Source organism: Zalophus californianus, chromosome 13 (genome assembly GCF_009762305.2).
Source record: "Zalophus californianus isolate mZalCal1 chromosome 13, mZalCal1.pri.v2, whole genome shotgun sequence".
NCBI lineage: Eukaryota > Metazoa > Chordata > Mammalia > Carnivora > Otariidae > Zalophus > Zalophus californianus.
This window is the reverse complement of record NC_045607.1, coordinates 10,242,693-10,268,672: the sequence shown is the minus strand read 5'-3', so window position 1 is coordinate 10,268,672 and position 25,980 is coordinate 10,242,693. Positions and strand designations below refer to the sequence as shown.

At 45.4% G+C, this 25,980-nt stretch overlaps 1 protein-coding gene across 4 annotated transcripts in view; it reads right to left on the bottom strand.

Moving 5' to 3' along the window:
- Positions 1–25,980, bottom strand: part of GOLGA1 (golgin A1) — a 44,698-nt gene that overhangs the window by 8,269 nt on the left and 10,449 nt on the right. For all 4 annotated transcript variants that reach the window (XM_027616368.1, XM_027616370.1, XM_027616369.2 and 1 more), the window contains 10 exons: positions 24,661–24,693; positions 21,922–22,050; positions 21,439–21,608; positions 20,850–20,961; positions 14,416–14,541; positions 12,563–12,658; positions 9,823–9,918; positions 7,336–7,431; positions 980–1,069; positions 43–145 (listed from right to left, as the gene is read on the bottom strand). In XM_027616368.1, the coding sequence (XP_027472169.1) occupies positions 43–145; positions 980–1,069; positions 7,336–7,431; positions 9,823–9,918; positions 12,563–12,658; positions 14,416–14,541; positions 20,850–20,961; positions 21,439–21,608; positions 21,922–22,050; positions 24,661–24,693 (1,051 nt within the window). The remainder of the gene's footprint in view (positions 1–42; positions 146–979; positions 1,070–7,335; positions 7,432–9,822; positions 9,919–12,562; positions 12,659–14,415; positions 14,542–20,849; positions 20,962–21,438; positions 21,609–21,921; positions 22,051–24,660; positions 24,694–25,980) is intronic.

The following is a 25,980-nucleotide window of genomic DNA, read 5'->3' as shown; positions in this document are numbered from 1 at the left end:
TGGGGAGCCGGTCAGAAGGCTCGACAGGGATAGACTCCTCACCTTTCTTCAGCTGGAAAATCTCCTGCTCTTTCTGGAGAATCACTTCAGTTTTCTCCTGCAGAGTCTGCTCCTTCTCATCTAGGACAGCTGTGAGGTTAGCAGCCTTGGACAGAAAGACCAACAAGATGAGGCTGGCAGCAGTAACCCCCTTTCCCCCAAAAGGAATCTCCAATTTTCCACTACCCAGGGTCCCCCCATGAATCCCTCCCTGCAGCCCACAGCCTAGAACACCCCCTAGCTAAGCTCTGCTCGTCGGGGCACGCATGGGGCCGGAGCCCTGCACAGGAGCTAGCCCTCACTGCCCACCCGGCCTACACTGGGGCTCCTGGACATGCGGCTGCTCGGCCCGGCCTTGCGGGTCCTGAGTGCCCATCACACGCCTGGCGTTTGATACACATGACCTTGTCACACATGTCTGTTACGCTTCCTGAAAGGTGTAATTATCCTCAAGTCTTTGTTCAGAGGCAACTGAGACTCATGTTTGTTAAGGACTTACTGAAGGCCTGGAGCCCAGGAACTACCAGGTCTGGGGCCTGACACCGAGCCTGTCTGAAAAGGAAGGCACTTCCCATCCTTCCCACTGACAGCTCAGCTGTATTACGGTCTTGGGGGCCTGTGGCCAGTGATAGCCCCCTCACAGAATTAGAGGCCGGTAGGTCCCTGGATATGGGCTTTTCCCCAGGTGAGCTTTAGAACAATAACTGACCATCAAAAATCAAAAAAGGCCTATCCTGTGGGGTGAGGATTTCTTTATAACACTTTTCTCCCACCTTCCAAAGACCTCAGGGGAATCACTCAGTCGCTGGCATTCCTGAGACCTAGGTCCAGCCCCTGTCCTGGACACAAGGGGAGGTAGGCTGGTCCTACCTGAGGCTGGAACTCACCCCCCCCCCCAGCCCCGCCCCGGGCCCACACCTCTGGGTCAAGCGGGGCCTACCTGTTGCTGGAACTCTTCCCTCTGCTTCCGTACTTCGTCCAGGGCTTGAGCCATGGCAACACTCACAATTTCTCTTTGGCTCCATTCTTCCTACAATCCAGAAAAGAGGGAGGAGATTGGGTCTCAAAACTCATTTCACAGTTTCTTAGCTGCACGCTACCTGAAGCCCACCATGGGAATACGGCCTTACAGGGCCAGATTAACGTTCTTACTCCTTCTCGAGGTTCCCCAGGCTGCTTGCTCACTGCAATGCCTTCTGTAACCCTCCAGGAACTGTCCTGCCGGGCAACCCACCGGCCTCTCCCCAAATGGGCACACCGCGGGGGGTTGGTTATCCCCTGGGCACACCAGTCAGTTCTTGGGCCAAGGTTAGGGGACCGAGAAGTTGGAAGAGAAGAGCTGGTCTAATGAAATCAACATGGAACACGAAGAAAGATCCTCAGGCCCACGTGAATGGACTAGTGGACTGGAGCAACCCAATTAATTACAGGAAAAATAAGAAGCAATTACTGAATTGTAATAGGACAAAATGCTACAGACTCATCAAAATTATCCATTTTAGAGGAGAGAAAAAGGCTCTGAGAGGTGAATCTGCCTGAGGTCCCACAGCTGGTGGGATAGCCAGATTTCAAGCCAGCATCTGTCTAAGCTCAGAGCCAAGCCTCTCTGAATGTTAGACTCTACTACCCAGATTATCTTCTATGCTGAGCAGGGCCGCCTCCTCAGCCTTCCCCAGAGCACAGGATCTATCTCCTGACAAACACATCAGTTCTCTTCCCTGCGATGGATGCCGCGCTCACTGCTCAGTCCCAGACTTCTCAGGTGCCTTCGTTCTGGTCAGGGACATCTGTTTTTCCGGTCTACCCAGGATCGCCCCATTTTTGGGGTAAGAGCCTCATCACTGCTATTCCCCACTTCTGCCCTGCAGTTCCACGTGGTTCTGGTAGGGCTGCCAGTAATAATATGCCCATTTTGTGGCTACAAGGATAAGCATGTGATTCAGACCTAGCCAATCACAGTACCCCTTGGCCAAACTGACCTGTCCATGGGGTGGCTCTGTCACCTCAAATGGACCAATCAAAATCCCTTTTTATATCAGAATCCTTTTTAATATGGTGAAGCCTAAGGGGAGAAGCCCTCTTTCCTGAGCTGGCATGTTACCAGCTTGGAGCTGCTGTGGTCATGTCCACCCAATTTGCAGGCCGCAGTCTGCATCATGGAGAAAAGGAAGGCCAAGAGTTTGGGTAACTGACAGGGCAGGAAATAGCATGATGCAGGAAGAAGAGAGACCTGAGGGCCGCGCCCCCGCCTCCCCCCCAGTTCCAGCTGGACAAGTCTTTCTGGTTCTGTGAGCTACTTATCGCCCCTTCCACTGATGCTGGTACAAGCTGGTTCATGGAAGGGGAGCACAGCCTCCTGGCCAGGGGCATTCTGGCTCCTACTGTGCAGTTGTCAGAATTGACCTTCCGTTGAGTCCATCTCTAGTAAAGACGAGAAAAACGGGTGCCTGAATTCAAGAGGAGGGACCTCGCCCTACCTACCCCAGAGAACACCCCTCATCAGGGGTGGCTCTGTTGACACAGGAGAAGCAATTCCAAAACCCTGGCCCTGTGGGTGGAGGGTGGCAGAAGCCTTTTCTGGGGAGGATGAGAGGACGGCAGGCTGGCTGAGCGGAAGCCAGGAACCAGTCTCAAAGCCGCCCCTTGCCAGGGACTGCACATGTCACTTTTCCTCAGGGTCACACTGGATCCTCAGGCTAATCCTCTTGAAGGCAAGGGTGAACAGGTTCAGTTTAAAAAAAAAAAAAAAAAGGAAACTAGATTCCTTTAAGAATTTGTTAGTGAGGGGCCGGCCGGCAGGCAGAACAGCTCCCGCGTGGCTGTGAAGCCACACCCAGTTCAGGACTGTAGGATTCGAGGCCACCTGGCACAGCTCAGCCACCGGGCTCCCGGCCTCCAGCAGCCCTCTGCACCTGGGAATGCCTTCCCGGAGGGAATTCGAAATATGTATGCACCTAAAAATAGTGCTTCAAAATATTTGAAGCAAAGATTGGCCAAATTAAAGAGAGAAAGAAGACAAATCCATGATCATAGCTGGAAGATTCAGCACACCACCCTTACGAACTGATGGAACAAGAAGACAAAAAAGAAAAATCAGAAAACACAGAGAAGATCTGGACAACCCTCTCACCCAACTTGATCTACGGAGCACTTATGGAATGCTTTCCCCTCACGGTGGCAGTGCACTGAATATTTCCCCAGACACTACAGGCTGGGGCATAAAACAAGCCTCAATAAATATCAAAGAACTGGAATCAGTTCGTGTATTATCTGACCATAATGATATTAAACTAGAAATTCAAGACATCGAGAACATTCCCCAAACGTGTGAAAATTAACCACACCTCCCAACAGCCTGTGTGTGTGCTGGTTTTTAAGTTACCGCCTATCGACCCCACTTCCCTCTTTCATATTCTGCTTTGCCCTGCTATGCCTGGGACTCCGCAAACGCCTTTTCTGCTTGTCTAGCTGGTTCCATATGAATCTCTGCCCACAGGAGGAGCTCGAGGGAGCCTGGAAGGCAGGAGGACAGAGCAAGAGACTTGCTCCTTCCTGTCAGCTTCCTGTTTCCGTGAGCAACGCTGCTTCACAGGGGCAGCAGAATTTCGTCCTGAAGCGGCAGGACGTGGGGCTGACCTCATTCACTGCCTTGTTCCCCCAACACATACCAGCACCCACTGAACAGCATCCCCTGCTCAGAGGTCCGAGTGTCAGATCTGTGGGGCTCTTTGTCTTAATTCCTAAGATTAATAATTCTACATTCTTTGCTTTGTTCCCTTACTTGTAGCCATTCCTGCATTCCATCACCTTCGTGACAGCTTATGACTGTTTCTGTGCTGGAATAAAAACCTTACATGAGGACATAAATTCTCACTCAAATAACTGGTATGGTTCCTTTCTCCTGACTGGACCATGATGGATCCACTGCAGGACAGATTTTCTGTTTCTTCTTGTGCACATTAGTTGCAATGATCATCGCTCTTCATTCTTTCTTGCTGCCTTACATCTTCCGTGCATCTATGGAGAATCTTCCTTCACCTGAATGATGCTCTCTAGCATTCCCTTTAAGTGGAAATCTGTTGGTGGCTAATTCCTTGTTTCTGTTTTATTGGTTTTTCTAGTTCTACTACCATGCTGTGTCTGGGTATAGATTTTAAAATTTATCCTGGGGGGAGGGGGGTGCCTAGGTGGCTTAGTCACTGAGCGTCTGCCTTCGGCTCGGGTCATGATCCTGAGGTCCTGGGATTGAGCCCCGCATTGGGCTCCCTGCTCCGCAGGAAGCCTGCTTCTCCCTCTTCCCCTGCTTGTGTTCCCTCTCTCGCTATGTCTCTCTCTCTCTGTCAAATAAATAAATAAAATCTTTGGGGCGCCTGGGGGGCTCAGTCGTTAAGCGTCTGCCTTCGGCTCAGGTCATGATCCCAGGGTCCTGGGATCCAGCCCCACATCAGGCTCCCTGCTCTGCGAGAGGCCTGCTTCTCCCTCTCCCGCTCCCCCTGCTTGTGTTCCCTCTCTCGCTGTGTCTCTGTCAAATAAATAAATAAAATCTTTAAAAATAAATAAATAAAATCTTTAAAAATAAATAAATAAATAAATAAAATCTTTAAAAAAAAAAAGAATCCTCACACCTGTACCTGTGACTTAACAGCTTTCAGCAGTTTGAAAACTTCTTAGCTATTATCAGTTCAATAATTGCTTTGGTCTCAGAGTGCCTGGGTGGTTCAGTTGGTTAAGCGTCTGACTCTCGGTTTCCACTCAGGTCATGATCTCAGGGTTGTGAGATCACGCCCAGCATCAGGCTCTGTGCTCAGCAGAGGCTGCTTGGGATTCTCTCTCCTTCTGCCGTTCCCCCTGCTCTCCTTCTCTCTAAAATAAATAAATAGGGGCGCCTGGCTGGCTCAGTCGGTGAAGCGTCTGCCTTCAGCTCAGGTCATGATCCCAGGGTCCTAGGATCGAGCCCCGCATCGGGCTCCCTGCTCAGAGGGGAGCCTGCTTCTCCCTCGCCCTCTGCCCCTCCCCCCCAGCTCGTGCACTTTCTCTCAAATAAATAAAAATCTTTAAAAAAAATAAAATCTTTTAAAAAAATAAGTAAATAACGTCTTTAAAAAATAATAGCTGCTTCAGTCTCACTTGTGCGCTCCTTTCTGAGCCCCCACTCACCTGGGATCAGGCACCTCCCAGGATCCTGTCTTTTATCATGCCTTTTCTGTATTTCTGTCCTTCCTTCCACTTCACTAGTTCTGTCTTGAGTTCTAATCTGCTCTTAAACATACTGTTTTTTTTTTAAACATATTGTTTTTAAAAACAACTTTCCTGAACTATAACAATATGCTGTGCATATTTCAAGCGTGCAATGTGGTTAGGGTGAAGACATCACCACAATAAAAACCATGTAAATACTCATTACCCCCAAAAGGTTCTGCATGCCCTTTCAGAGTGTACCACATTCTTAGTTCCAGCTCTACTTTCTCTGGCTCTCATGTTCTAAGTTGTTTCCCTTTTAACACTGCTGCCTTTTAGGGGATAGTTTCCAAATCTCTGCTGCAATTTTCAATTTTGTCCTTTATGCCCTTAAACATAGTAACTAATATAATATCTGAGCCTCCTAACAGCTCTTCCTGCTTCTCTACTTGCTTCCTTTCCAGAACATTCTCTACAAAGAGCCAGAGTAATTGTTTTAAAACAAAACTTCTCCCTGCACCCTCTCAGGTCCCATCCCTTTTCAGGAGCTTTGTACCATCGCTCAATAAACTTTGCTTTGCTGCCCACCAAAACAAAACAAAACACCCCACGAAACTTCTCCCATCATTTCTTTGTTTAAAACTCCCAACTATTTCCCTGCCTGCCTCCTCGCCTCTTCTTCTCCCCCAGGCCACTAAGCAGCAGCCACACTGACCTTTGTGCTGTTCTCTGAACAAAATAAGCTTTTTCCTGCCTCAGAGCTTTTCTATTTGCTATTTCTTCGGTCTGGACTATTCCCTTCCCAAACATGCACACTGCTGGCCCCTTCGCATGATTCAGGGCTTTTGCTCAAATATCACTGAAGCCTTCCCTAGCCTCCATATCTAAAAGAGCCCTCTCCTCCCTACTCTCTGTCCCTCACTCTGCTTTACTCTCTTCATGGCATTTAGGACTACCGCTCGTCTGCCATCTCTAGTTACAGGCTCCACAGAGGGGAAGTTTCGTCTGTTTTGTTCATATCCCGGCACCTACAGTGGTGCCCACAGGTACTCCAATGTTTGTTGAAGGCATGCATGGAAACAGACTGACTGCAAAGCCCAGAGTTCCCACCATTCAGCACTACTGCCTTAGCAGCTACCTAACCTAGCAGAGACTATTACCGAGAGCTTACCTAATGCAGACCCTCAGCTATGGATGTTCTGTTCTGTTTTTTTTTAAAGGGATCTATTTTTTTTTTTTTTAAGATTTTTAAATTTATTTATTCGCCAGAGAGAGCGAGGAGGAGAGAGCGAAAGTACAAGCAGGGGGAGCAGCTAAGCAAGGAGCCCGATGTGGGACTTGATCCCAGAACACTGGGATCATGACCTGAGCCGAAGGCAGAAGCTTAACTGACTGAGCCACCTGGGGGTCCCGTTACGGATGTTCTGAGAAGGTCTCTGCCAAAAGACCCACAAGATCTCTGTGTCATGACCAAGTTGGGCAAGTACTGCAATGATCCATCATCTAAGGGCTTCTTTGAAAGGGGACCGAGGACCCTGGAGGCCTCTAAGAAAGTGGCAGAAACTCTCTTTCCTTTGCATCCAGTTATGTCCAAGCCGAGAAGCAGGCAACGTCTGATTAAAGCACCAAGTTCTCAGAAGGGAAAGGTTAACAATCCAGTAGACTGTTCCTTCATCTCTATACACGGGCTCCAACATAACAGACAAGGTCCTTACGACCACGTAAGCCCTTGCTTTACTAGTCCCACTGGAAAGATCAACACCAGTGCTTTGACAGTATGACTTTCAGACAGCTGCGCACAGTGACACAGAGGGGGAGCTGGTTGAGTGAAGTCAGACCAGCATCACCTTGAACTAACTATGGAACTTGGACAAATTACTTATACTCAGAGCCTCAGATGACATTGATTGCAAAATGAGCATAATTCTTCCTACCATCCTGGATCACTGAGAGGACGTACTGAGGTGACACTTTCTAGCAAATGTCTCACGGAACTGTTGAACAAATGCTCGTTCACGCCTTCTCCACTCAGAGCACAGAACGTTCACTGGGCTGCTCCCAGTACACACGTAAGAGACAGGCCACTGCTGTGACACGCTGGCGCCGTGAGATAAATACCTTTAGCTTCTTCAGTTCAAGTTGGTGGTGTTGTAAAGAACGTTCACATTCATTCTTACTTTCTTTGAGGGCTGCATTTTCTTGCTCCAGCTCTCTCTGCAAATTGAGAAAAGCACGTGTAAGAAGAAAAGGGCTTTCCCCTATTTCCCCCAGGGGCACAGTCCTACAGACACGGAGCCTTTTAAAATGCATCGCACCCTTTGTGTCACCGCAGGGGCGGGAGAGAATGGGGCAGGGGTCAGAAAGAGCCAGTGGACACAGGCCTCACAAGAAGAAACATGGCACCGGACTCAGAAGATGTGGAACGGGGAAGGGGACCAGAGAGCGGGAGGGGCCCCGAGGGAGGAACAAGAACACTGTGGAGACTTGGTGGGAAGAGGCTGAAGGGGCTGCACAGGAAGTGCCAGCAAGTCCCTGCACAGCCCAGAAGAAAAGGAAAGCCATCTGTTTGGGGTCTTATTAACAGCAGCCTTTTCACAGCCATTCTCATGAGCAGGTGCCTTGTTGGAAAGATAAAAACTGCTCCAAAAAGTGGTTCCCTCGTTTGGGGGGGGGGGGGCTGGGCCTCTCGCCGGCAAAGACTTGGCAGCCCCGCCCTGTGGGAAGCTGGCCCTCACAGGCTGGGCCTCTCTCCTCTCCTCGCTCACCACCTCCCGCTCCGCCGCCGTCGGCGCGTCCGCCCCCCCCCCCCACCCCGGTCTCTCTCCAGGGCCGCAAGCTGCGCCTCGAGCGTGCGCACGCGCTCCAGGCACTGCCGCTCCAGAGACGACACCCGGGCGCAGCGCTGCTCTCCCGGTTTGCGGCGGCCTACGGCGGGGGGGGCAACGGTTAGCCATGGGGACGCCGAGGACCCCATTCTCCTCAGTGAGCCAAAGATGGGTGACCAGTAGAAACAACTCTCGTTCCTGATCTCTGGCCTAGGACCGGTGGCGGTCCCCACCTGCAGCCCCGCCTCTTGCCGCTGGCCCGTTCAGAAGCCAAAGTCTGGGACTGGTCTCTCTGTGCTGGGGGGACACCTTAGGGCATCGGCCAGTCCCAAGACACAGCCCTCCTTCCCCTAGTTGGTGCTGCTTTCTACGGCTGAGGCTTTTCCCGGGGAGGCAGTGTAGATCTCCTTCAGTTTATGATGGGGTTGCAACCCGATAATCCCATTGTAAATTGAAAATACGAAGTCAAAACAAGCAACATGGCTTAGCCTAGCCTACTTTAAATGCTCAGAACAGGGGCGTCTGGCTGGCTCAGTCAGCGGTGCATGTGACTCTTGATCTCGGGGTTGAGAGTCTGAACCCCACACTGGGTGGAGAGATTATTAAAATCTTTTAAAACAAAATCTTTAAAAAAATTTTTTTAATTAATTTATTTGACAGAGAGAGACAAAGTGAGAGAGGGAACACAAGCAGGGGCAGTGGGAGAGGGAAAGGCAGGCTTCCCGCAGAGCAGAGAGCCCAATGTGGGACTCGATCCCAGGACCCTGGGATCATGACCTGAGCCGAAGGCAGACGCTTAACGACTGAGCCACCCAGGCGTCCCAAAAAGTTTTTTTAAAAATTGCTCAGAACACTTACATTAGCCTACAGCCGGGCAAAGCTTATTTTATACTGAAGTGTTGAACATCTCATGTAATTTATTGAATGCTACGCTCGAAGTGAGAAACAGAAAGGCTATATAGGTACAGATCAATTGTTTACCCTGTGATCACATGGCCGCCTGGGAGATGGGGCTCCCTGCCACTGCTGCTCATTGAGGGAGAGTACTGTACTGCCAATCCTTAGCCCAGGAGAAGCTCAAACTTCAAAATTTGAAGTACAGTTTCTACCACAGGCATATTGATTTTGCATCTCATAAAGCTGAAAAATCACTAAGTTGAACCATCATAAATCAGGGACCATCTATATAATACAGTGATGATGAACAAGGGCTTTGACGTAAGAAAGGTGAGGGTTTTGCCATTTATTAGCTGGGAGACCATGACCACTGGGTTACTGACCCAGTTTTTCCCAACCAGCTTCCTCTAGAGAATGAGGCTAATTGCACATGCCTCTTAGGTCTGTAGCAAGGACTAAGTGAAACACGGGCAGAATACTTTAGCACAGTGACTGGAACAGCAAGCATACAATAAATACTGTTTATTTCTCTAGATTCTAACTCAGCACCCCACCTGGGACCGCGACAGCTGGCCAAGCCCTTGCCATGTTCTCCCCAGAGCTGGGACCTGTTCTCCACAGCCCTGGCTGCAAGCCACCACCTCTAACAGTCCCAGAACGAGGCTGGGCCCTACGGCCAGCCATCAGATGGGCATTTGCCAGGCTCCACCTCTTTGGGTAACTCGGATCCTCTAGCAGGTCCTGACTCCCTCTACCCGAAGCTGCCCACTCATATCCAGCTCCACAGCTGTATCTAAGGTCAGGTCCAGAGACCCCAGCGGAGTGAGTCTGGGGCAGCTGCAAAGGCGTAAAGGGCAAGCATCAGGGGCCCAGAACCACTTACGAGCTCCTGAATCTGAGCTTCCTGAGCTGCCATGACATCACCACTGTGCTTCAGCTTCTCCTCAGACGCTTGCAAACTCAGCTCGAGTTCTTTCACCTGAGGGGGAAAGAGAATCCTTCTTTCATTCAAAAGAAGCTGAAGAGTGGTAACATATGGCTTTAAAAATCAAATCCATTTAAACTGTAAAACAGGTACATTACAGAAAAGTTTTAAATTAGAAAAAAGACACCTATACATCTACCATTATACATGCCACCATTCTAACATCTTTTCCTCTGGTGTATTTTTATGACTTTTTTTTTTTTTTTTTTTTTACAACTTTGTATACAATTCTAGGAAAACTTTGTATTTTTTCCTCCTCACTCAAGGTTCCTTCTGTGTTCCCGTGGGGGTCTTCAGAACTTAGACTGTTTCCTTCAAGGACACCTCACAATTTACTGAACCACTGGCTCCTGCGCCGGCGCATCAGTGGTTTCCCCACTCTCCCACCTGAGGCCATGCAGCAGTTAACATCTTCACCCAACATTCTGTGACCTGGCTTGAGCCACTTCCTTAGGATAGATTCCCAGAAGTGGGATGACTGCTCATGACACAAACTTGCACTCATTCCACAGGCATCAACCCTCACTGACTTTGCATGAGGCCGTGTGGCTGGCCCTGTGGACAGGACCCCACCCTGTCTGCCCAGCTGGATGTGGCTCTCCAACAGGGCGTTTTTATCCGGTTCGAGCCACCTTTGCCAATTTCCCTGCTAAAGTCCTCTTGTTTGCTGAATAAGGTCTGACCCTGAGGAAGCTTACTATTAAAACCTAAACACAAGGAAGGTTGCAGCTTTGTCAAGAAGAAGTAGGTACCCAACGAGAGGAGGACACTTTTAGGTCTCATGGATCCTCTTACACATTCACATGGAAGACTGAGCTGAAGCAACTCCCAGAAAGCAGTGTATTTCTACAGAGGAGAACAGTAATGTTACTTGTCCAGGATCACAAATTTTATCAGTGGTAGAGCCAGAAATGAAACCTAGTTTTTTAAACTCCTGGGTACAGAAAGTAGCTATCCAAGTCTCAACTTAAGAGGCAGAGCTCAAGAAAGATTCAGATCCTCCAGAGGTTAAGCAGAGACTTATCATATGACCTGGCAATTCCACTCCTACGTATAAACCCAAGAGAAATCAAAGTAAAAGCTCACACAAAAACCTTGTTCATAGCACTACACTCATGTTTATTTTTCACAACAGTCCATGGACAAATGAAGGGATAAACAAAACGTGGTACAGACATATAAAGGAATGAAAGCCTTTTTTTTTTAAAAAAAAAAGCTTATTCAGCCCTGGGGCACCTGACTGGCTCAGTGGTAGAGTATGTGACTCATGATCTCGGGGTTGTGAGTTCAAGCCCCATGTGTGGCGTGGAGTTTACTTAAAATTAAAAAAAAAAAAAAAAAGGCTTATTCAGCCTTAAAAAGGAATGAAATTTGGACACAGGCTACAACATGAATGAACCTTGAAGACATATGTCAAGTGAAATCAGTATGATTCCACTAATATGAGGTTCCTAGAGTAGTCAGATTTATATGGACAGAAAGTAGAATGATGGTTGTCAGGGGCTGGGGGTGGGAGAGAATGGGAAGTTAGTATTTAATGGGGACAGAATTTCAGTTTGAAAAGATGAAAACGTTCTGGAGATGATGGTGGTGATGGTTGCACGACAGTGTGAATGGGCTTCATGCCACTGAATTGTTCCCTAGAAATGGCCAAAATGGTCACTTTTATGTCATGTATATTTTATCGCAACAAAAAGATAGATATTCAGAAACAGAAATGAATTCTAATAAAAGAAACCAAGCTGTACTGAGAAATAGAGAGCTTTAAGCATATTTATCAGGAAATAAGATTTTAAAAATGAGCTATGCATTTGCTATGGTCTGAATGTTTGTGTCCCCCATATTCATGTGGAAATCCTAATGCCCGATGTGATGGTAACAGGAGGTGGGGCCTTTGGGAGGTGCTTAGGTCGTGAGGGTGGAGTCGTCATGACAGGGTTAGTGTCCTTATGAAAGAGGCCCCCCAGAGATCTCTTACCCCCTTCCACCACTTCACACTCATTAAACTGGCAAACAAACAAACAAATGGCTGGACAAGACAGCAGTGCAGATGCAGAAACCCACCAGGGGCAGCCCCTGCAGGAACGTTCTTGTCCTACTTAAGCCACATTAGGTCGTATGCATTCTCTGTCCTCAAGGTGACAGGGACAAGGCTATTCGGTGCAGTGTAGCCTGTGGTGACAAGGGGGGCGGCCAGTTGGATGTCCAGCATCTGGTAAATAACCACAATGTGGAGCAGTAAACACAACGACGTGGACATGGACAGAGTGGAGCGGGTGAAGGGGACGGTGTGTGTGAACTATATCGCTTACGTAAATTCACACACATGCACACAGAACGAGGCTGTCCATTTTAAGGTAAGCCCACAACACAGGGATCTGTAACAACCCCATCAGAATGGTTTCCTGTGGGAGGGGAGGGAGCGAGGATAGAAGAGAATAAGCAAGAGAACAATGTTGTGTGGAACAATGCTGGCGCTGGAGCAAGAATGAAGACGACGACTAAGACAGCCATGTGTGTAAGAGCCGAGACAGTCCCTTCAAAAGAAAACCTCTGAGCCCAGGGGATTCTCCCTCAACGATGTCGTCCAACCAGGCTACCACCCAGACACAGGAATCCCTGGGAGTGAGGTCAGTACCCGAGTCTCCAGGATGTCAGTGGCCTTGGCCTGGCTGCTTCTGGCTGCCATGAGCTGCTGTCTGGTAGCCTCCAAATTCTGCTCAGCAACAGTTTTCTGTAAGTTGAAAGAAGAGTAAAAGAAAACAGTCATTTTTCCATTGAATAAATACTTATTAATGTCTACCACATATTGTGATTTGCGTGAGGCACAGGGGACACAAGTGCATTAAAGATAACAGCTGAGATAAAATTCATATATCATGAAGTACACACAGATAAATCTGACACACTCCTTTGACCTTGAGGCTGAGGCAAAAGACTAACAAAAAACCAGAGTGCAATTAGTGCCCACAAAGATGCCTAGAGCAGGCCACTCACTGCCTTAGGAAAACCGGGTGGCTTCCTAATACACAGGTGGCCAGAGGTGTGGGGGGTACCCAGGCAGAGTGATGATCAGAGGAGTCGTGAAACAGCCTGGGACACTTGGAGAGCTACGACTTGCAAAAAGCTAAAGTAATAGTGGATTCAGGTCAACAAATAAGACTAGAGAGTCAGGCAAAGGGGCAGATCATGGGAAGCCTTTTATGCTGCCGAAAAGAGTTTGAATTTAATTCTGTAGGCAATATTTTTTAAAGTGGGGTTGTCCACACACTGGTGTTAGACTAACTTGGTGAGGTCTTACACTGGGCCTACTGAAAACGGGATTTCTTGGGGCAGGAATATACACTCTAAACAGACTCCCCAAGTACCTCCTATGCACACTAAGCTTTATAATAATGATGATGGCACAATAGTAAGGATCATAATATTAATAGCTGAAATATACAGAGACCCTACTATGTTTCAGAGTTTCATTCTAACACTTCACATATTGTAACTCCTTGAATTCTAACAATTCTATTGTTTGGTACAATTATCCACCCTATTTCACGAGGAAAAAACAAACACAAACAGATTAAGTTACTTGCTCTGTCACCAAGTAGTAAGTAGAAGATGCGAGATACAAACCTAGGCAGTCTGATTCTAGAAATCAATTTACACCCCAGAAACCATGCTCTACACACTGTAGACTGCAGGGGAGCTGGGGAAGAAGGTTAAGGGAGCAAGGCGGCCAGGAATACCAGCTCGGCAGTGGGCGCAGAAGACCACCTCAGGGGTGAAAGAGGAGACTGCTGCTGGGTAGGCCGGTCTGGAGACCTCTGCTCTGGACTAGGCTCGAGTTGCTGGAAGCCCAGAAATACAACAGGGGCAGTGGAGATGGAGGTGTTGAGTTGAAACGAAGACAGTGAGGATCTAATCTAGGCCCATGGTCTTGGCTTTGTCACCTCTGTCACGGTGAGGTCAGTCACTGGGATACAAAGAGGGGGAGGAGCAGAATATGGGCAGACGATGGGCTCAGGCCTGACGACAAAGCAAGTTCACCTACACCACTGGGGAAAAGGCCAGTCTGCGCAACAGCCTCGCTCAGCGAAGGAGGTCCCCTCACTGCCGAAGGCTATTCCTGCTCACGCCACAGGCAGACAGTAACGATATTCCTTGGCCACTGGAAAGTGCAAAAGGGTGGAAGAGAGCAGGGCGGTAAGATAAGACAGCCCGAGTGGCATAAATTACCAGTTGGGGTTCACTGGTGATTAGGATGCTGTTTGTTCATAGGCATCTCTGAACGAAGGTCTCCCTTTGCTGAGGAAAACACGGTACACACAGGTGACAGGTGGCTGTCTTTGCCATAAGCAGGACAATCTGAAGTTGGAGGGAGCGCTCTTCTCTCCCAGCTGCTTGTGGACCTTCTGGCTCTGCAGCTCTAGGACTGTATGAAATCTCCAGTGTCCCCACTCCCTCCCCAGCAGTGGCTGTCCAAAGAGAGCTAGTTACCTCTTTCAGCAGTTCCTGCACATGTTCTTCTCCTGATAAGTCCTGCTCTAGTTTCTTCTCCAAGGATGAGACCTTCTCCTGCAAATGGGTGATGAGTTTTTCCTTCTCTTGAGTCTCAGCAGTGGCCTGCAAGTGAAAGCAGAGATTACATTACACTATAACCCCTTTCTCCCTCCCACTTTGTCTCCTCTTGGACCATCACGTTTCCCTGAAATTCTGTTCTCAACTGCCTCTCAGAAGAACACACAGCTAAGAAATCTTCCTTGAAAAGGGACACAGAAGATGCCAGACCGGAACCCAGCACGACCCAGGCATCAGTTCAGACCTAGTGTACCAAGAGACAATTGCTCAGTCAACTTAAGCAACTGATGATGTGGGAAAGAACAAGGCTATGACCTCAGTGGAATGCAGCCAGGACCCTGAGAAGATGCTCTTCTTTAAGAAAGTTGGTTTGTACTGTCATGATCTACTACCTTCTACTCTCACCAAGCACACATTTAATTCTATTAGTCCATCCAACAGGACCTACATCCTTAGCCCAGGTGCCAAACTTGGCAGAGGTAATCCCACTCAAGAAGGACCCCACAAGCGCTACAAATGACCAACAGAACGATGTTGCTGGAAATGTGGGGCTGGATGAAGCAGTAATGATGCCAACGTAGCTGACTTAAGGGCTAAGAGAGAACTTCTAAAACACAGGATCACATTCATCCCGGCTCCCAGCATAGCGACCAGGGCAGAGCCACTGCGCACCTCACACCCTGGCCCCAAACAAACAGCTATCTACTTGATCTCAGTCCATCTCTTTAGCAATGATGGCAGTGGTGGTGGAGGCGGCTTGGAACTTGGCTCCTCTATTACCAATCTTCAAATGCTGCTTAATGTCAAAGCAGAGGATCCAGGAAGCTTTGATTACACAAGTTCTTAGATCCCCAGTGGTCCTTGCATACAATGAAGATGCCCATTCTCTCCAAAAAAAAGTTTGTATAGGGGCACCTGGGTGACTCAGACGGTTAAGTGTCTGCCTTCAGCTCGGGTCATGATACGGGGCTCCTGGGATGAAGGCCCGCACTGGGCTCCCTGCTCCACGGGGGGTCTGCTTGTCCCTCTTGTCCCTCTTCCTCTGCCCCTCCCCCAGCTTGTGATCTCTTGCTCTTTCAAAAAAAAAAAAAAAGTTCCTATAGCAGCAACATCTTACTGTGAAGACCTGTACCTCCTCACAAGCACTCTACTTCCTTACTTTATGCTTCTTTTGATCTCAAGCTACTTTCATGTTCAGCTTGGAGCCCAGCCAATCTCTCCTCAGAATAAAATGTAGCAACTTGGGTTTAGGATTTTAAGAGGAAGCACTTGCCATCCTAAATTTTCACAGGGGGTGCCTGGGTGGCTCAGTCAGTTAAGTGTCTGACTTCGGCTCAGGTCATGATTCCAGGGTCCTGGGATCGAGCCCCGCATCGGGCCCCTCACTCCCCACTGTCCCTCACCCTCTGCCCCTCCCCCTGCTCATGTTCTCTCTCTCAAATAAAATCTTTAAACAAAAAATTCTTACAGGGGTTAGAGTATAGGTAGCAGAGGGTTCCAGAGATTGAACTCTAGATTCAAGTTTCCATAATTCAGTAAACTTTTATCAAGTCTATACTGTGTGTAGTCTTCTGAGGATACAACCACACATAGTTCCTGACCCACAGAAGCAAAGTGGCTGGTGGTAAAGACACATATACACACAATTAATTATAAAATAATAGTCATGCTGCAAGAGAGGGACATACAAGGTGCTATATCAGAGTCAGGAGGGATTAACTGTTTAGGGAAATCAGATCAGGCCTCCTGACGAGGCAAGTCCAGGGAGAAGGGGGTTGGGGCAGAACGAGCCTGGGTACAGTGCAGCACATGCAAAGAGGTGAGGGCCAAGTTCAGCATGACTAGGAAACTGGGAGAAGAGGTAAAGACAACTCCCAAGTCTGTAACTCAGATGGCTAGTGAAATGGTAACATGATACAAAACAGAGAACACAGAGGGAGAGAGAGTTTGATAGGAAAGAAAAACAGTTTGGCCATGATGACCAATCATGGTGGGTCTCTCACTAATAATGCGATAATCATAATGGTAGCTAGAGTAAGCAGAGCATATGAGGAAGCACTTCTTATGCTCCCTAGTCCTTCACTGCGTCCATTTAGAAAGAAACTGAAGCTTAAGAACTAGCCCAAAGGCACATACCAGTGATAAATTAAAGATGCAAGCTCAGGTCTTCTGGAGCCAAAGCCTGTACTCATTCTACTACACATCAATGTGAACTTGAGAGATACAGATGACTCCACATTGAAAACCAAAGTTTTGGTGTTAGGCAAAGTCAGGGACAGAAAAAGAATCAGTCACCAATTTCTATTTAGTCTTCTTGTACACCATATCCCACATGGAGCCCCCCTTTCCACTCTGGGTGCTTTACTTCTAGCCCCCAACACCTTATCTGCTACAGCTAACATTATCCTTAATGGTGAAAAAGCTTTTCCACTAAGATCAGGTGCAAGGCAAGGATGTCCCCTCTCATCAATCCTTTCCAACACTGTATTAGAAATCCTTGCTAATGTAGTAAGACAAGAAAAGGAAATACAAGTACATAGATTGAGAAGGAAAAAAAGGTTGGGGGCATCTGGCTGGCTCAGTTGGAGGAGCGTGTGACTCTTGATCTTGGGGTTGTGAGTTCAAGCCCCACACTGGGTGTAGAGATTACTTAAAAATAAAATCTTTAAAAAAAAAATTGCACTTTTTCAACTTTTCTGGATAACGCCTAGTTCTTTCCCATAGTAGTTGGAATAATTCACACCGTCCCATTAGCCACATATAAGAGCTTGCTTGGCTTGTTCTGCTTCCTTTGCCAACATGGTATATTATCAGACATTTATTTTTTGCCAGTCTAATGAGTATGAAATATTATCTCAACATGATTTTAATTTGCTTTTTCCAGATTACTCTGAAGTAACACTATCTTTTCATGTTTACTGGACATTATTGTTCTTCTGCGAAGTACTCATCCATCTCTTTTGCCCCTTTTTCTATTGCTCCTTGATTTTCTTTTTCTCCTTGATTATAGGAGTTCTTTATATAATCTCCTGGCTGCCATGCTCCCTTGTCAGTATATATTGGGTTACAAATGTCTTCTCCCAGTTTTTGCCTTGTCTTCACACCCTTTACGGTCTCTTCTGATGAAAATATGCTCTTATTTTTAGTACAGTTGAATTTATTATTTTCCTTTAAGTTCACATTTTTGCTTTTTTATTTTTATTTACTTTTAAAAAAAATGGTTCCCCTTTCAGTGGGATTTCCATTTTCTTTATTTGTTTTTTTAAAAATAATTTCTATACCCATCATGGGGTTTGAACTCTACAATCCCCAGATCAAGAGTCACATGTTCTACTGGCTGAGCCAGCCAGGTGCCCCCACTTTTGCTTTTACAAAAAATCAGAAACACCCCAAAGTTGATGGTCAATAGGATGGATAAATTTTGGTAACTTCATACTGTATAGTTGAGAAAAGAACAAATTATAGCTCCATGATCCATATGCATGATTTTTAGGAATACAATGTTGAGCACCAAAAGCAAGTTTTAGAAGAATACCTACAGCCCAACTTAGATAATTTTTTTTTTAAGATTTTATTTATTTATTTGACAGAGAGAGAGACAGCGAGAGAGGGAACACAAGCAGGGGGAGTGGGAGAGGGAGAAGCAGGCTTCCTGCCGAGCAGGGAGCCCGATGCGGGGCTCGATCCCAGGACCCTGGGATCATGACCTGAGCCGAAGGCAGTTGCTTAACCAACTGAGCCACCCAGGCGCCCCCCAACTTATATAATTTTTAACAAGCGTGAGAAACAACAGAAAATACATACTGTTTAGGGATAAAATAACAGCAAAATTATAAAGCAAAAAAAAAAAAAAAAAGGAAATGGAACAGTTTCTAGATTCCCTGCAAAAGAAAAAGAAATGGAATGAAACAGTGAATGGCACATGGGGAACCTCAAAGATAAACATATTATTCTTTTTAACCTGGCGTTTAGCCACATAGAGGTTCACTGCCTTATTATACTCTCTACCTAACTTATTAATAAATGTTACATCTATTCAATAATGATAAGGACAACAAAAAAACTGACTCCAAACTCATGACCTTTGTGATAAAACTGTCCTTCTGCTGGTGCCCTTAGCCCAATGACGGACACTATCAGCCACTCAGTTGGTTAATTCAGAAATCATCACCAAAACTTCCTTTTTTCTTGCTCCTCCTACATCCATTACATTAGCAAGTGGGTCAGTCTCCTCACTATTTCATAAATCTGTCTACTCCCCCACTGTCTTCACCACCACTCTTGTCAAAGCCACCACCTTATGCCTGGACAGGTACAAGAGCTTCCTAACCAGACACCCATTCAACGTTTCCTCCTCAAGCAATCCATCCTTCTCTCATTAGTGTGTCCTCTCTTCCAGTTCCCTGAATGTGCTTATCCTTCTACTGCCTCAAGGTTTCTGCATTTATAGTTCATACTGTTCCCTGTTCCTTGCTTAAAATTCTCTCCCACTGCCCCTCCCCCTCCACAGCTCAACTGTTACTTCCTCAAGGGAAGTGTTCTCTGACTCCAGGGCTAGATCTGATCTGATGCCATTAAAGGATCCCACAATATCCTGTACTTTTCCTTCACAGCACACATCACGGTTTGCAATTATATATTTATGTGATTACCGATTGATATGACTTCCCCTCTAGACTGGAAGTTCCACAAAGGCAAGGGCGGTATCTGTTTTTGCTCACCACAGTATTTCTAACACCTGGCACAGAGCACTGAGCCTGGCACACAGGAAGGCTCCGATCATATTTTTAGAATGAATGAAGGAACTTATTAGTATAACCAGTCTAGAAAATTACTTTTTCTCATTATGAAATGGTTCGATGGTTCTAATTGATATCAAAGGGTTCCTTGAATCCCAAAATTTTGTGTATGTTATCTCCCCCACCCCTATGTATTCTGTGCCCTTCTGCTTTCTCTGCCTCCTGCTGTACTACCCATCTTTGAAATTCCAGTTTCTCCAGGAAGAGTTCCTTGACTCCTGTGCTGGAAATGCACACACTCCCTATGGCGTATCTTTTCCATTATGAAATGTATTTCACTTGTTTGGGACTTGTTGAGAATTTGTTTTCTTACTGTCACAGGAGGTTTGAGTTCTATAATGAAACTGTAAGCCTCTGAGAAAACACTCTTGAATGTCTAGATCTTCAGTTCACTGAGGGTAGAGATCTTGTATCACAGTCATTCATGTATGTGAGATCTATTTACTGGGTGACCCTTGTTGGGAGGTAACACAGTCCAGGAGGACAAGCATGAGTTCTGGAGTAAGACTTGGGTTAGGGGGCGCCTGGGTGGCTCAGTCGTTAAGCATCTGTCTTCAGCTCAGGATCGAGCCCCACATCAGGCTCCCTGCTTGGTGGGAAGCCTGCTTCTCCCTCTCCCACTCCCCCTGCTTGTGTTCCCTCTCTTGCTGTGTCTCTCTCTGTCAAATAAATAAAATCTTAAAAAAAAAAAAAAAAAAAAGACTTGGGTTAGAATCCAGCTTTGTCACTCACTGCTGAACTCTGAATGAGGTATATAACTTCTCTTAGTTTCCATCTGGGCATCTGTAGATATGCTAAAACCTAGAGGGAAGGAGTATACAGACTTCTTTTCATACAAATCTTACTCTACTATAATGATGCTGTTAAGTCTCTGCTATGCTTGAGATTAGCAGTTCTCAAGGGATGAGGGTAGAGTTGGTCATACCACCCGCCAGCAGGTGTTTTTTCATATGCTGGGAAGGGCGGGACTGTCAATGCCTGAAGGATGCTACTGGAACTAAGAACCCAGGGTCCAGGAAAGCTAAAGTCCTGCAATGCGAGGGACAATTACACAACTGTTGTATTCAAAATGGTGAGAAGAAACATACCACCGAGAAACACTAGTCTACAGTCAATAATATTTTTTATTCTTCTTTATAGTCTCAAAACTTAGCACAGGCCTATAATAGGAGGGCAATAAATGCATGTTGGCTAAATGAACGAATGAATTATAAGGATTATCATTTGGAACAAACCGGATTTGGCCACATCAACCATGACTATTACATTTTCTTATGCCCAAGGTCCACCATGTAGCACTTAAGACACAAATTTGTGCAGATCAAATGGTGCGTTTTGAGACTTCCTGCCAGGACAACACTGACCTCTTCTGTTCAGCGGTGTGGCCACTTCCATGAGAATGCAGCCTGGCTAGATCAGGAACAAGGGCCACACAGACTACATGAGAAACAGAAGTTTCAGCACCCACCCTAAGACAGAAAATTCTGATGGATTTAGTTTCTACCCCATTGATGAATCCTAGCAACCTGGATCCACCCCTAGCACTCTACTCACCTTCTGCAAATCCATGGAAAGCTGCTGAATGAACGCTTGGAGCCCTTGTTCCTTTTGCTCCAGGGCTGAGACCTTATTTTCTGCACCTGTTTTTGAAGCTGTCACATGATCTCTTCATTGAAAGAAAGCAGACAACAAACACATTTGGAAATCTCATCTAAGAGACACTCTTCTACAGGAAAAATACATATGGTTCTTTATATGTCAGGGCTGCAAATGTCAGGCATGTGGAAATTATCAGTGGAGAAGACTCCTTGGCTCTTTCTGAAGTAGAAGCCCAAAGAGAAAAATTCCACCCAGGTTTAAGCAAAAAATCGTGATCTGCACGAGTGGTTACTCAACAGCTTAGAAACAAAAACATATCTGAATCACTTGGCAGGCTTGGAAGCTGAGCTTAGGCAAGTGAAGGGGAGGGAGGATGTTGGGTGTAGAGGGTCTCGAGCCCCGGGCAGGTTAAGGATAGTCTAGAAACCTCTGCCAGAACTGAGATCAGAAAAGTGTTGCAAAGAGCAGTGGGGAAAAGCAGGCAAGCTATAGCCAGGGCTACACTAACACCGCTTCCCATGGGCCCCACAGACCAAGCAAGAACCTCTGCTCTTCCAGCGCTGAGCAGTGTCTCTGCAATTCTTCTAGCTTCTGGCTCAAGTCTGATGACATCTGACTGGAGGTCATCAACTCCTCCCGGGTGTGACTAAGTTCTCTGGTTCGTGCCTCCAACTCTTGCTCCATTTTCCCCAGACTTTCTTCTTTTTTTAAAAGCTGATACAAAGATAGAAAGTTTCACTGGGCCACTACTAAGAAATATTACTGAGACCTATTTTTAAAAATATGGACCAACAAGCCAAACTTTCATAACAATTTTGTGAGCTTATAAGGGGCCCAGTAGTAGAAAAGGAAAAGGAAGCACATTCAAACAGAACTTTCCCGCTTTGGTAAGTTGAAAAACATACATATGTGATTAATATCAGAGACTACTAGGGTATGTTCATCAGCAGTTAGAGAATGATGACTAGTAAAATCAGAGTAATTAATGATCTATACAGCATGTAGCTATGAAAACAAAAATGCGTACCATGTGCTTTACTTTACTTAGTTCCTGTTGCTGGAACCCCTCTAATTCATCCATTTCATCCCTCCTTTGGAAAAGATTCAAACTCTGGTTCTTCATATCCTGTAACTGAGCTGTCAGAAACCTCTTCTCCTATTTGGAGAAAGAAGACATCATCTCAGGCAATGAAGACACCACAAATCCATATTATGTAAGCAGAACACTTTTTAAAAAAATCTACACAAAGTTTTTATTTTTATTCAGAATTCTTTTTTTTTTTTTAAGATTTTATTTTTAAGTAATCTCTCCCTGCAACGTGGGGCTTGAACTCACGACCCTGGGATCAAGGGCTGCTCGCTCCACTGACTGAGCCAGCCAGGTGCCCCCAGCAGATTTCTTAATAAAGGAAAATCTGTAAAAAACTCTCTTGTCAGCAGACAATAATAAATGACAGGAAGCTTTACGGTGATATGACCAATACAGCATTATCAAACTCTCTTTAAGTTAAAAATAAGTGTGTTTTAAATGATACAGGTGTGAATAAGGGGAATAAGAGCAACAATTACTTGACACTTTAAAGTTCTTAAGTTTGATTAGAAATTGCAGATATTCATTTTACATGTCTATTCTCAGTGACATACTGAACTGGATGAACAACAGGAATAACTGGAGTAAAACTGAATACCCTGAAAAAATTAGATGCATTTAAGTAGAACTGATGTCAGTTACCAATTTCAGCTAGGAAGTCAACAAAAATTAGACATGACTGGTGTCAGCAGGTTACAATTTACTAAATGACAGCTTCCCAAGATAGATTCTCTTCAGGACAAACCCTGCTGCTACAGTTTCCAATTCCTGACTGAAAAGAAATCAAAACAGTCTAAAAATAACATTTCCAAAAATTACAGTGGCTTCAAAGACCTACATAGATGTCTCGTTGCTCTTTTGGGTCTAAAATATTTCCCAGTACCTCTTTGGGAAGGGGAGTGGGGGTGGGGATCGCCTTAGTACACTGAAGTAGGTTCAGTCCTGTATGTATCCTTTACCATAAGTTTAAAAGATAAAAAATAGTTCAATGAGAATTTCAACTACTACAATCTTAAAAGTTTCTTTTAAGAAAAGAAAACTTTAACCTAACCAATACCTCCATATTAAAGAAGACCATCCTTAACACCATGTCCAGATTTTTTAAGCACAAATTTCTCTGGGAGATAGCTTGACTTTCCTGTAATTCTTTCCTTACATATATATGTTCAAGCATTCTTTAATAAACTGGTAATCAGATTTCTACAGAATACACACAGAGAACTGGTTTAACTTGGAGTTTTATCCCCAGAATGTAGCAACAATAAAACTCATCTGCTTAATAAAATGAGCAGTATAGTATATATATATATATATATATATATATATATATTAGAAATGAGTTATTTTATTTCATTTTTACTTATTTTTTTAAGATTTTATTTATGTTTTGACAGAGGGAGATACAGTGAGAGAAGGAACACAAGCAGGGGGAGTGGGAGAGGGTGAAGCAGGCTCCCTGCTGAGCAGGAAGCCTGATGTGGGGCTCGATCCCAGGACCCTGGGATCATGACCTGAGCCAAAGGCAGACGCTTAATGGCTGAGCCACCCAGGCGCCCCTTATTTCATTTTTAAAAAGATTTTATTTATTTATTCATGAGAGACAGAAAGAGAAAGAGAGGCAGGGAGACCAATGTGGGACTCGATCCCAGGACCCTGGGATCTCAACCTGAGCCGAAGCGAGATGCTTAACTGACTGAGCCACCCAGGCGCCCAAACAGTAAATATATTTTGCAACTGAATATATCAATCTAAGAAATAATTTTTCTACCATGAAGAGTAATTTATGAGTATTCAATGAAAACAAAAAATGAATTAGGTAGCAGCATATAATTTGGGCTGAGGGAGCTGACTTTTAAATTAAAATGTTTTTCTAACTATAGGCCTGAAATTTCATCTTCCTGTTCATGTCTGGGCGCCAGGAATACATTACATTAAGCACCTACACAGTGTTACACAAGCTATGGTGCTAGAGTAACCAATTTTCCTCGTCTGTGTTTAGCCAAGAAGTGCTCTTATCTGCTCAAAGCTGAGCCTTGAAAAATGCCCTCCTTCCCCATTGCCTCCTCTAAAAGTGCCACAGTGCCAATTAGGGCCCCAGCAGGAAACAGATGGGAGTCTTTTTTGAGAAGAGTTTAATAAAGGGACTTTTCAAAGCTGTGGGTGGGTAAGAAAGGACAAAGCTAATGTGCTAGTAACAGCTGGGTGGGAAGGGGCAAAGGGATGTAGAGAAACCCAGGAATATCCAACGAAAGCTGTGACCTTTGGCCATGGGATACAACTAACCTGAAGGGATCCCACATGGAGAAGGCTGGAGGAATAAATCCCGACCACACTCTTCTTCCACCCACAGTTCCTTTGGAGTTCCCCACTGGCAGAACCCAGTTGGAAACCAGAGGGCAAAGAGCCCAGCTGATGCAGTGTCCATCAGCCCCCAGGGACACAGAGAAAGGTAACAGAGGGGTGGAGAGGATATTGGGAGGGGCAAACAAAAGATATCCAGCATGCCCCTCAAGAAAGGGGATTGCATGAGCTTTTCAAGTTAGTGTCGAATCAACCAGCACCCTAAGTCTAAGAGGTGGTAGAGTGATCTGTACACTGGGTACCAGAAAAGCCATTTTCCAAGCCCTGAGGAGAGGCCGACATTCATACTGAGATAAAAATAAAAGATGAACTAACCTTTTCAAGCTGATCCATTTTTTCTGACCATTCCTAAAACAAAACAACAAAAAAGTACAGTTTCCAGGGAAGAGTATCAATAACATAAGGTTTTCAGAAAACAAAACAACCTAACTCCCCCTGCAAAGCAAGCAAGCAACCAACCAAAACAGCAAATAAAAAACCCCATAAAGTTGGCTTAGTATTAAGAGAACCAAGAGTCCTAAAAGGAGAAGAAAATGAATTTTATAAAAAATTCTAGAACACAAATATAAACCTGCAGATTTTTACTAAGGAGAGCACCCAACAAAGCTGTAATGTGGTGTTCTGATGCAGCTTTTCACCTTATTCCTGAGTGTTTTTCCATGAATACTATTATTATCTCTTGGGAGTGGGTAGCTGGGACCAGCTGAGTTAGTAACTCTATAATTGATATTTAGAAATTAATTTAATGAAGGTTAAGAGGGACAGTCTTCATCAGCCCCCGATAATTATTTTCCTTCTTATCTTGAGTTTACCAATATGCTTTTTGCCATCTGGTATAAGTTAAAGGAAAAAGGATGATGCCCCTTATTCACAAATCACAGAACAGGAGGAAAAATAACCATCGGTACAAAAAGCCATATTCCAAGTGCCTACAATTTTAAGGCAATCTGAATCCACCAATTTTAGATGATATCTTCATTTATATACATTTATACCATAGTTATCCACTAAGTACTGGTGAGTAATGTCTTTTTCTGGCTAGCAAATGTCCTAATACTCACTTTAAAATACTCACTTTACCCATCCACCCACCTACCTACTGTAGATGAATTATATATTTTCTTAAGTAAAACAAAATAAATTGACCCTGTCTTACTTAATAAATCAAGATTATCACTATAATAGCTTGATGGTTTTCTTAAATTTAAAATGCCATCGAACAAAATATACTTCATAATTATTGTAATAGCTAGTAATAGTACTATTTTCCTTTCTTATTCATTCAGCATCTGTCAAAGGATGGTTCTAGTGAGATTACAGGAGTTCCTTTCTGTCTAACTCACTGGGTTGAGGAGACACTAGGGAACAGAGATTGTAAGAACTATGCACATCGTATAAGCTGGCTAGCTTGATAGGATTCTCCACTCTAAGAGGAAATCTAAGAGGCAAATGTTTGGGGCCTAGGCCCTGAGACAGGTTTTTAGAGGACAGAGACCACTTTCCTTCTCTTGGGATACGCCACCAGATTAGGACACATGATTTCCCTTCTCCCTGTTACAAAGTTTCACAGAATGACAGAATGATATTCTCATATTCTGGATGCATTTCATGATTACAACTGTAAATTATATAAGC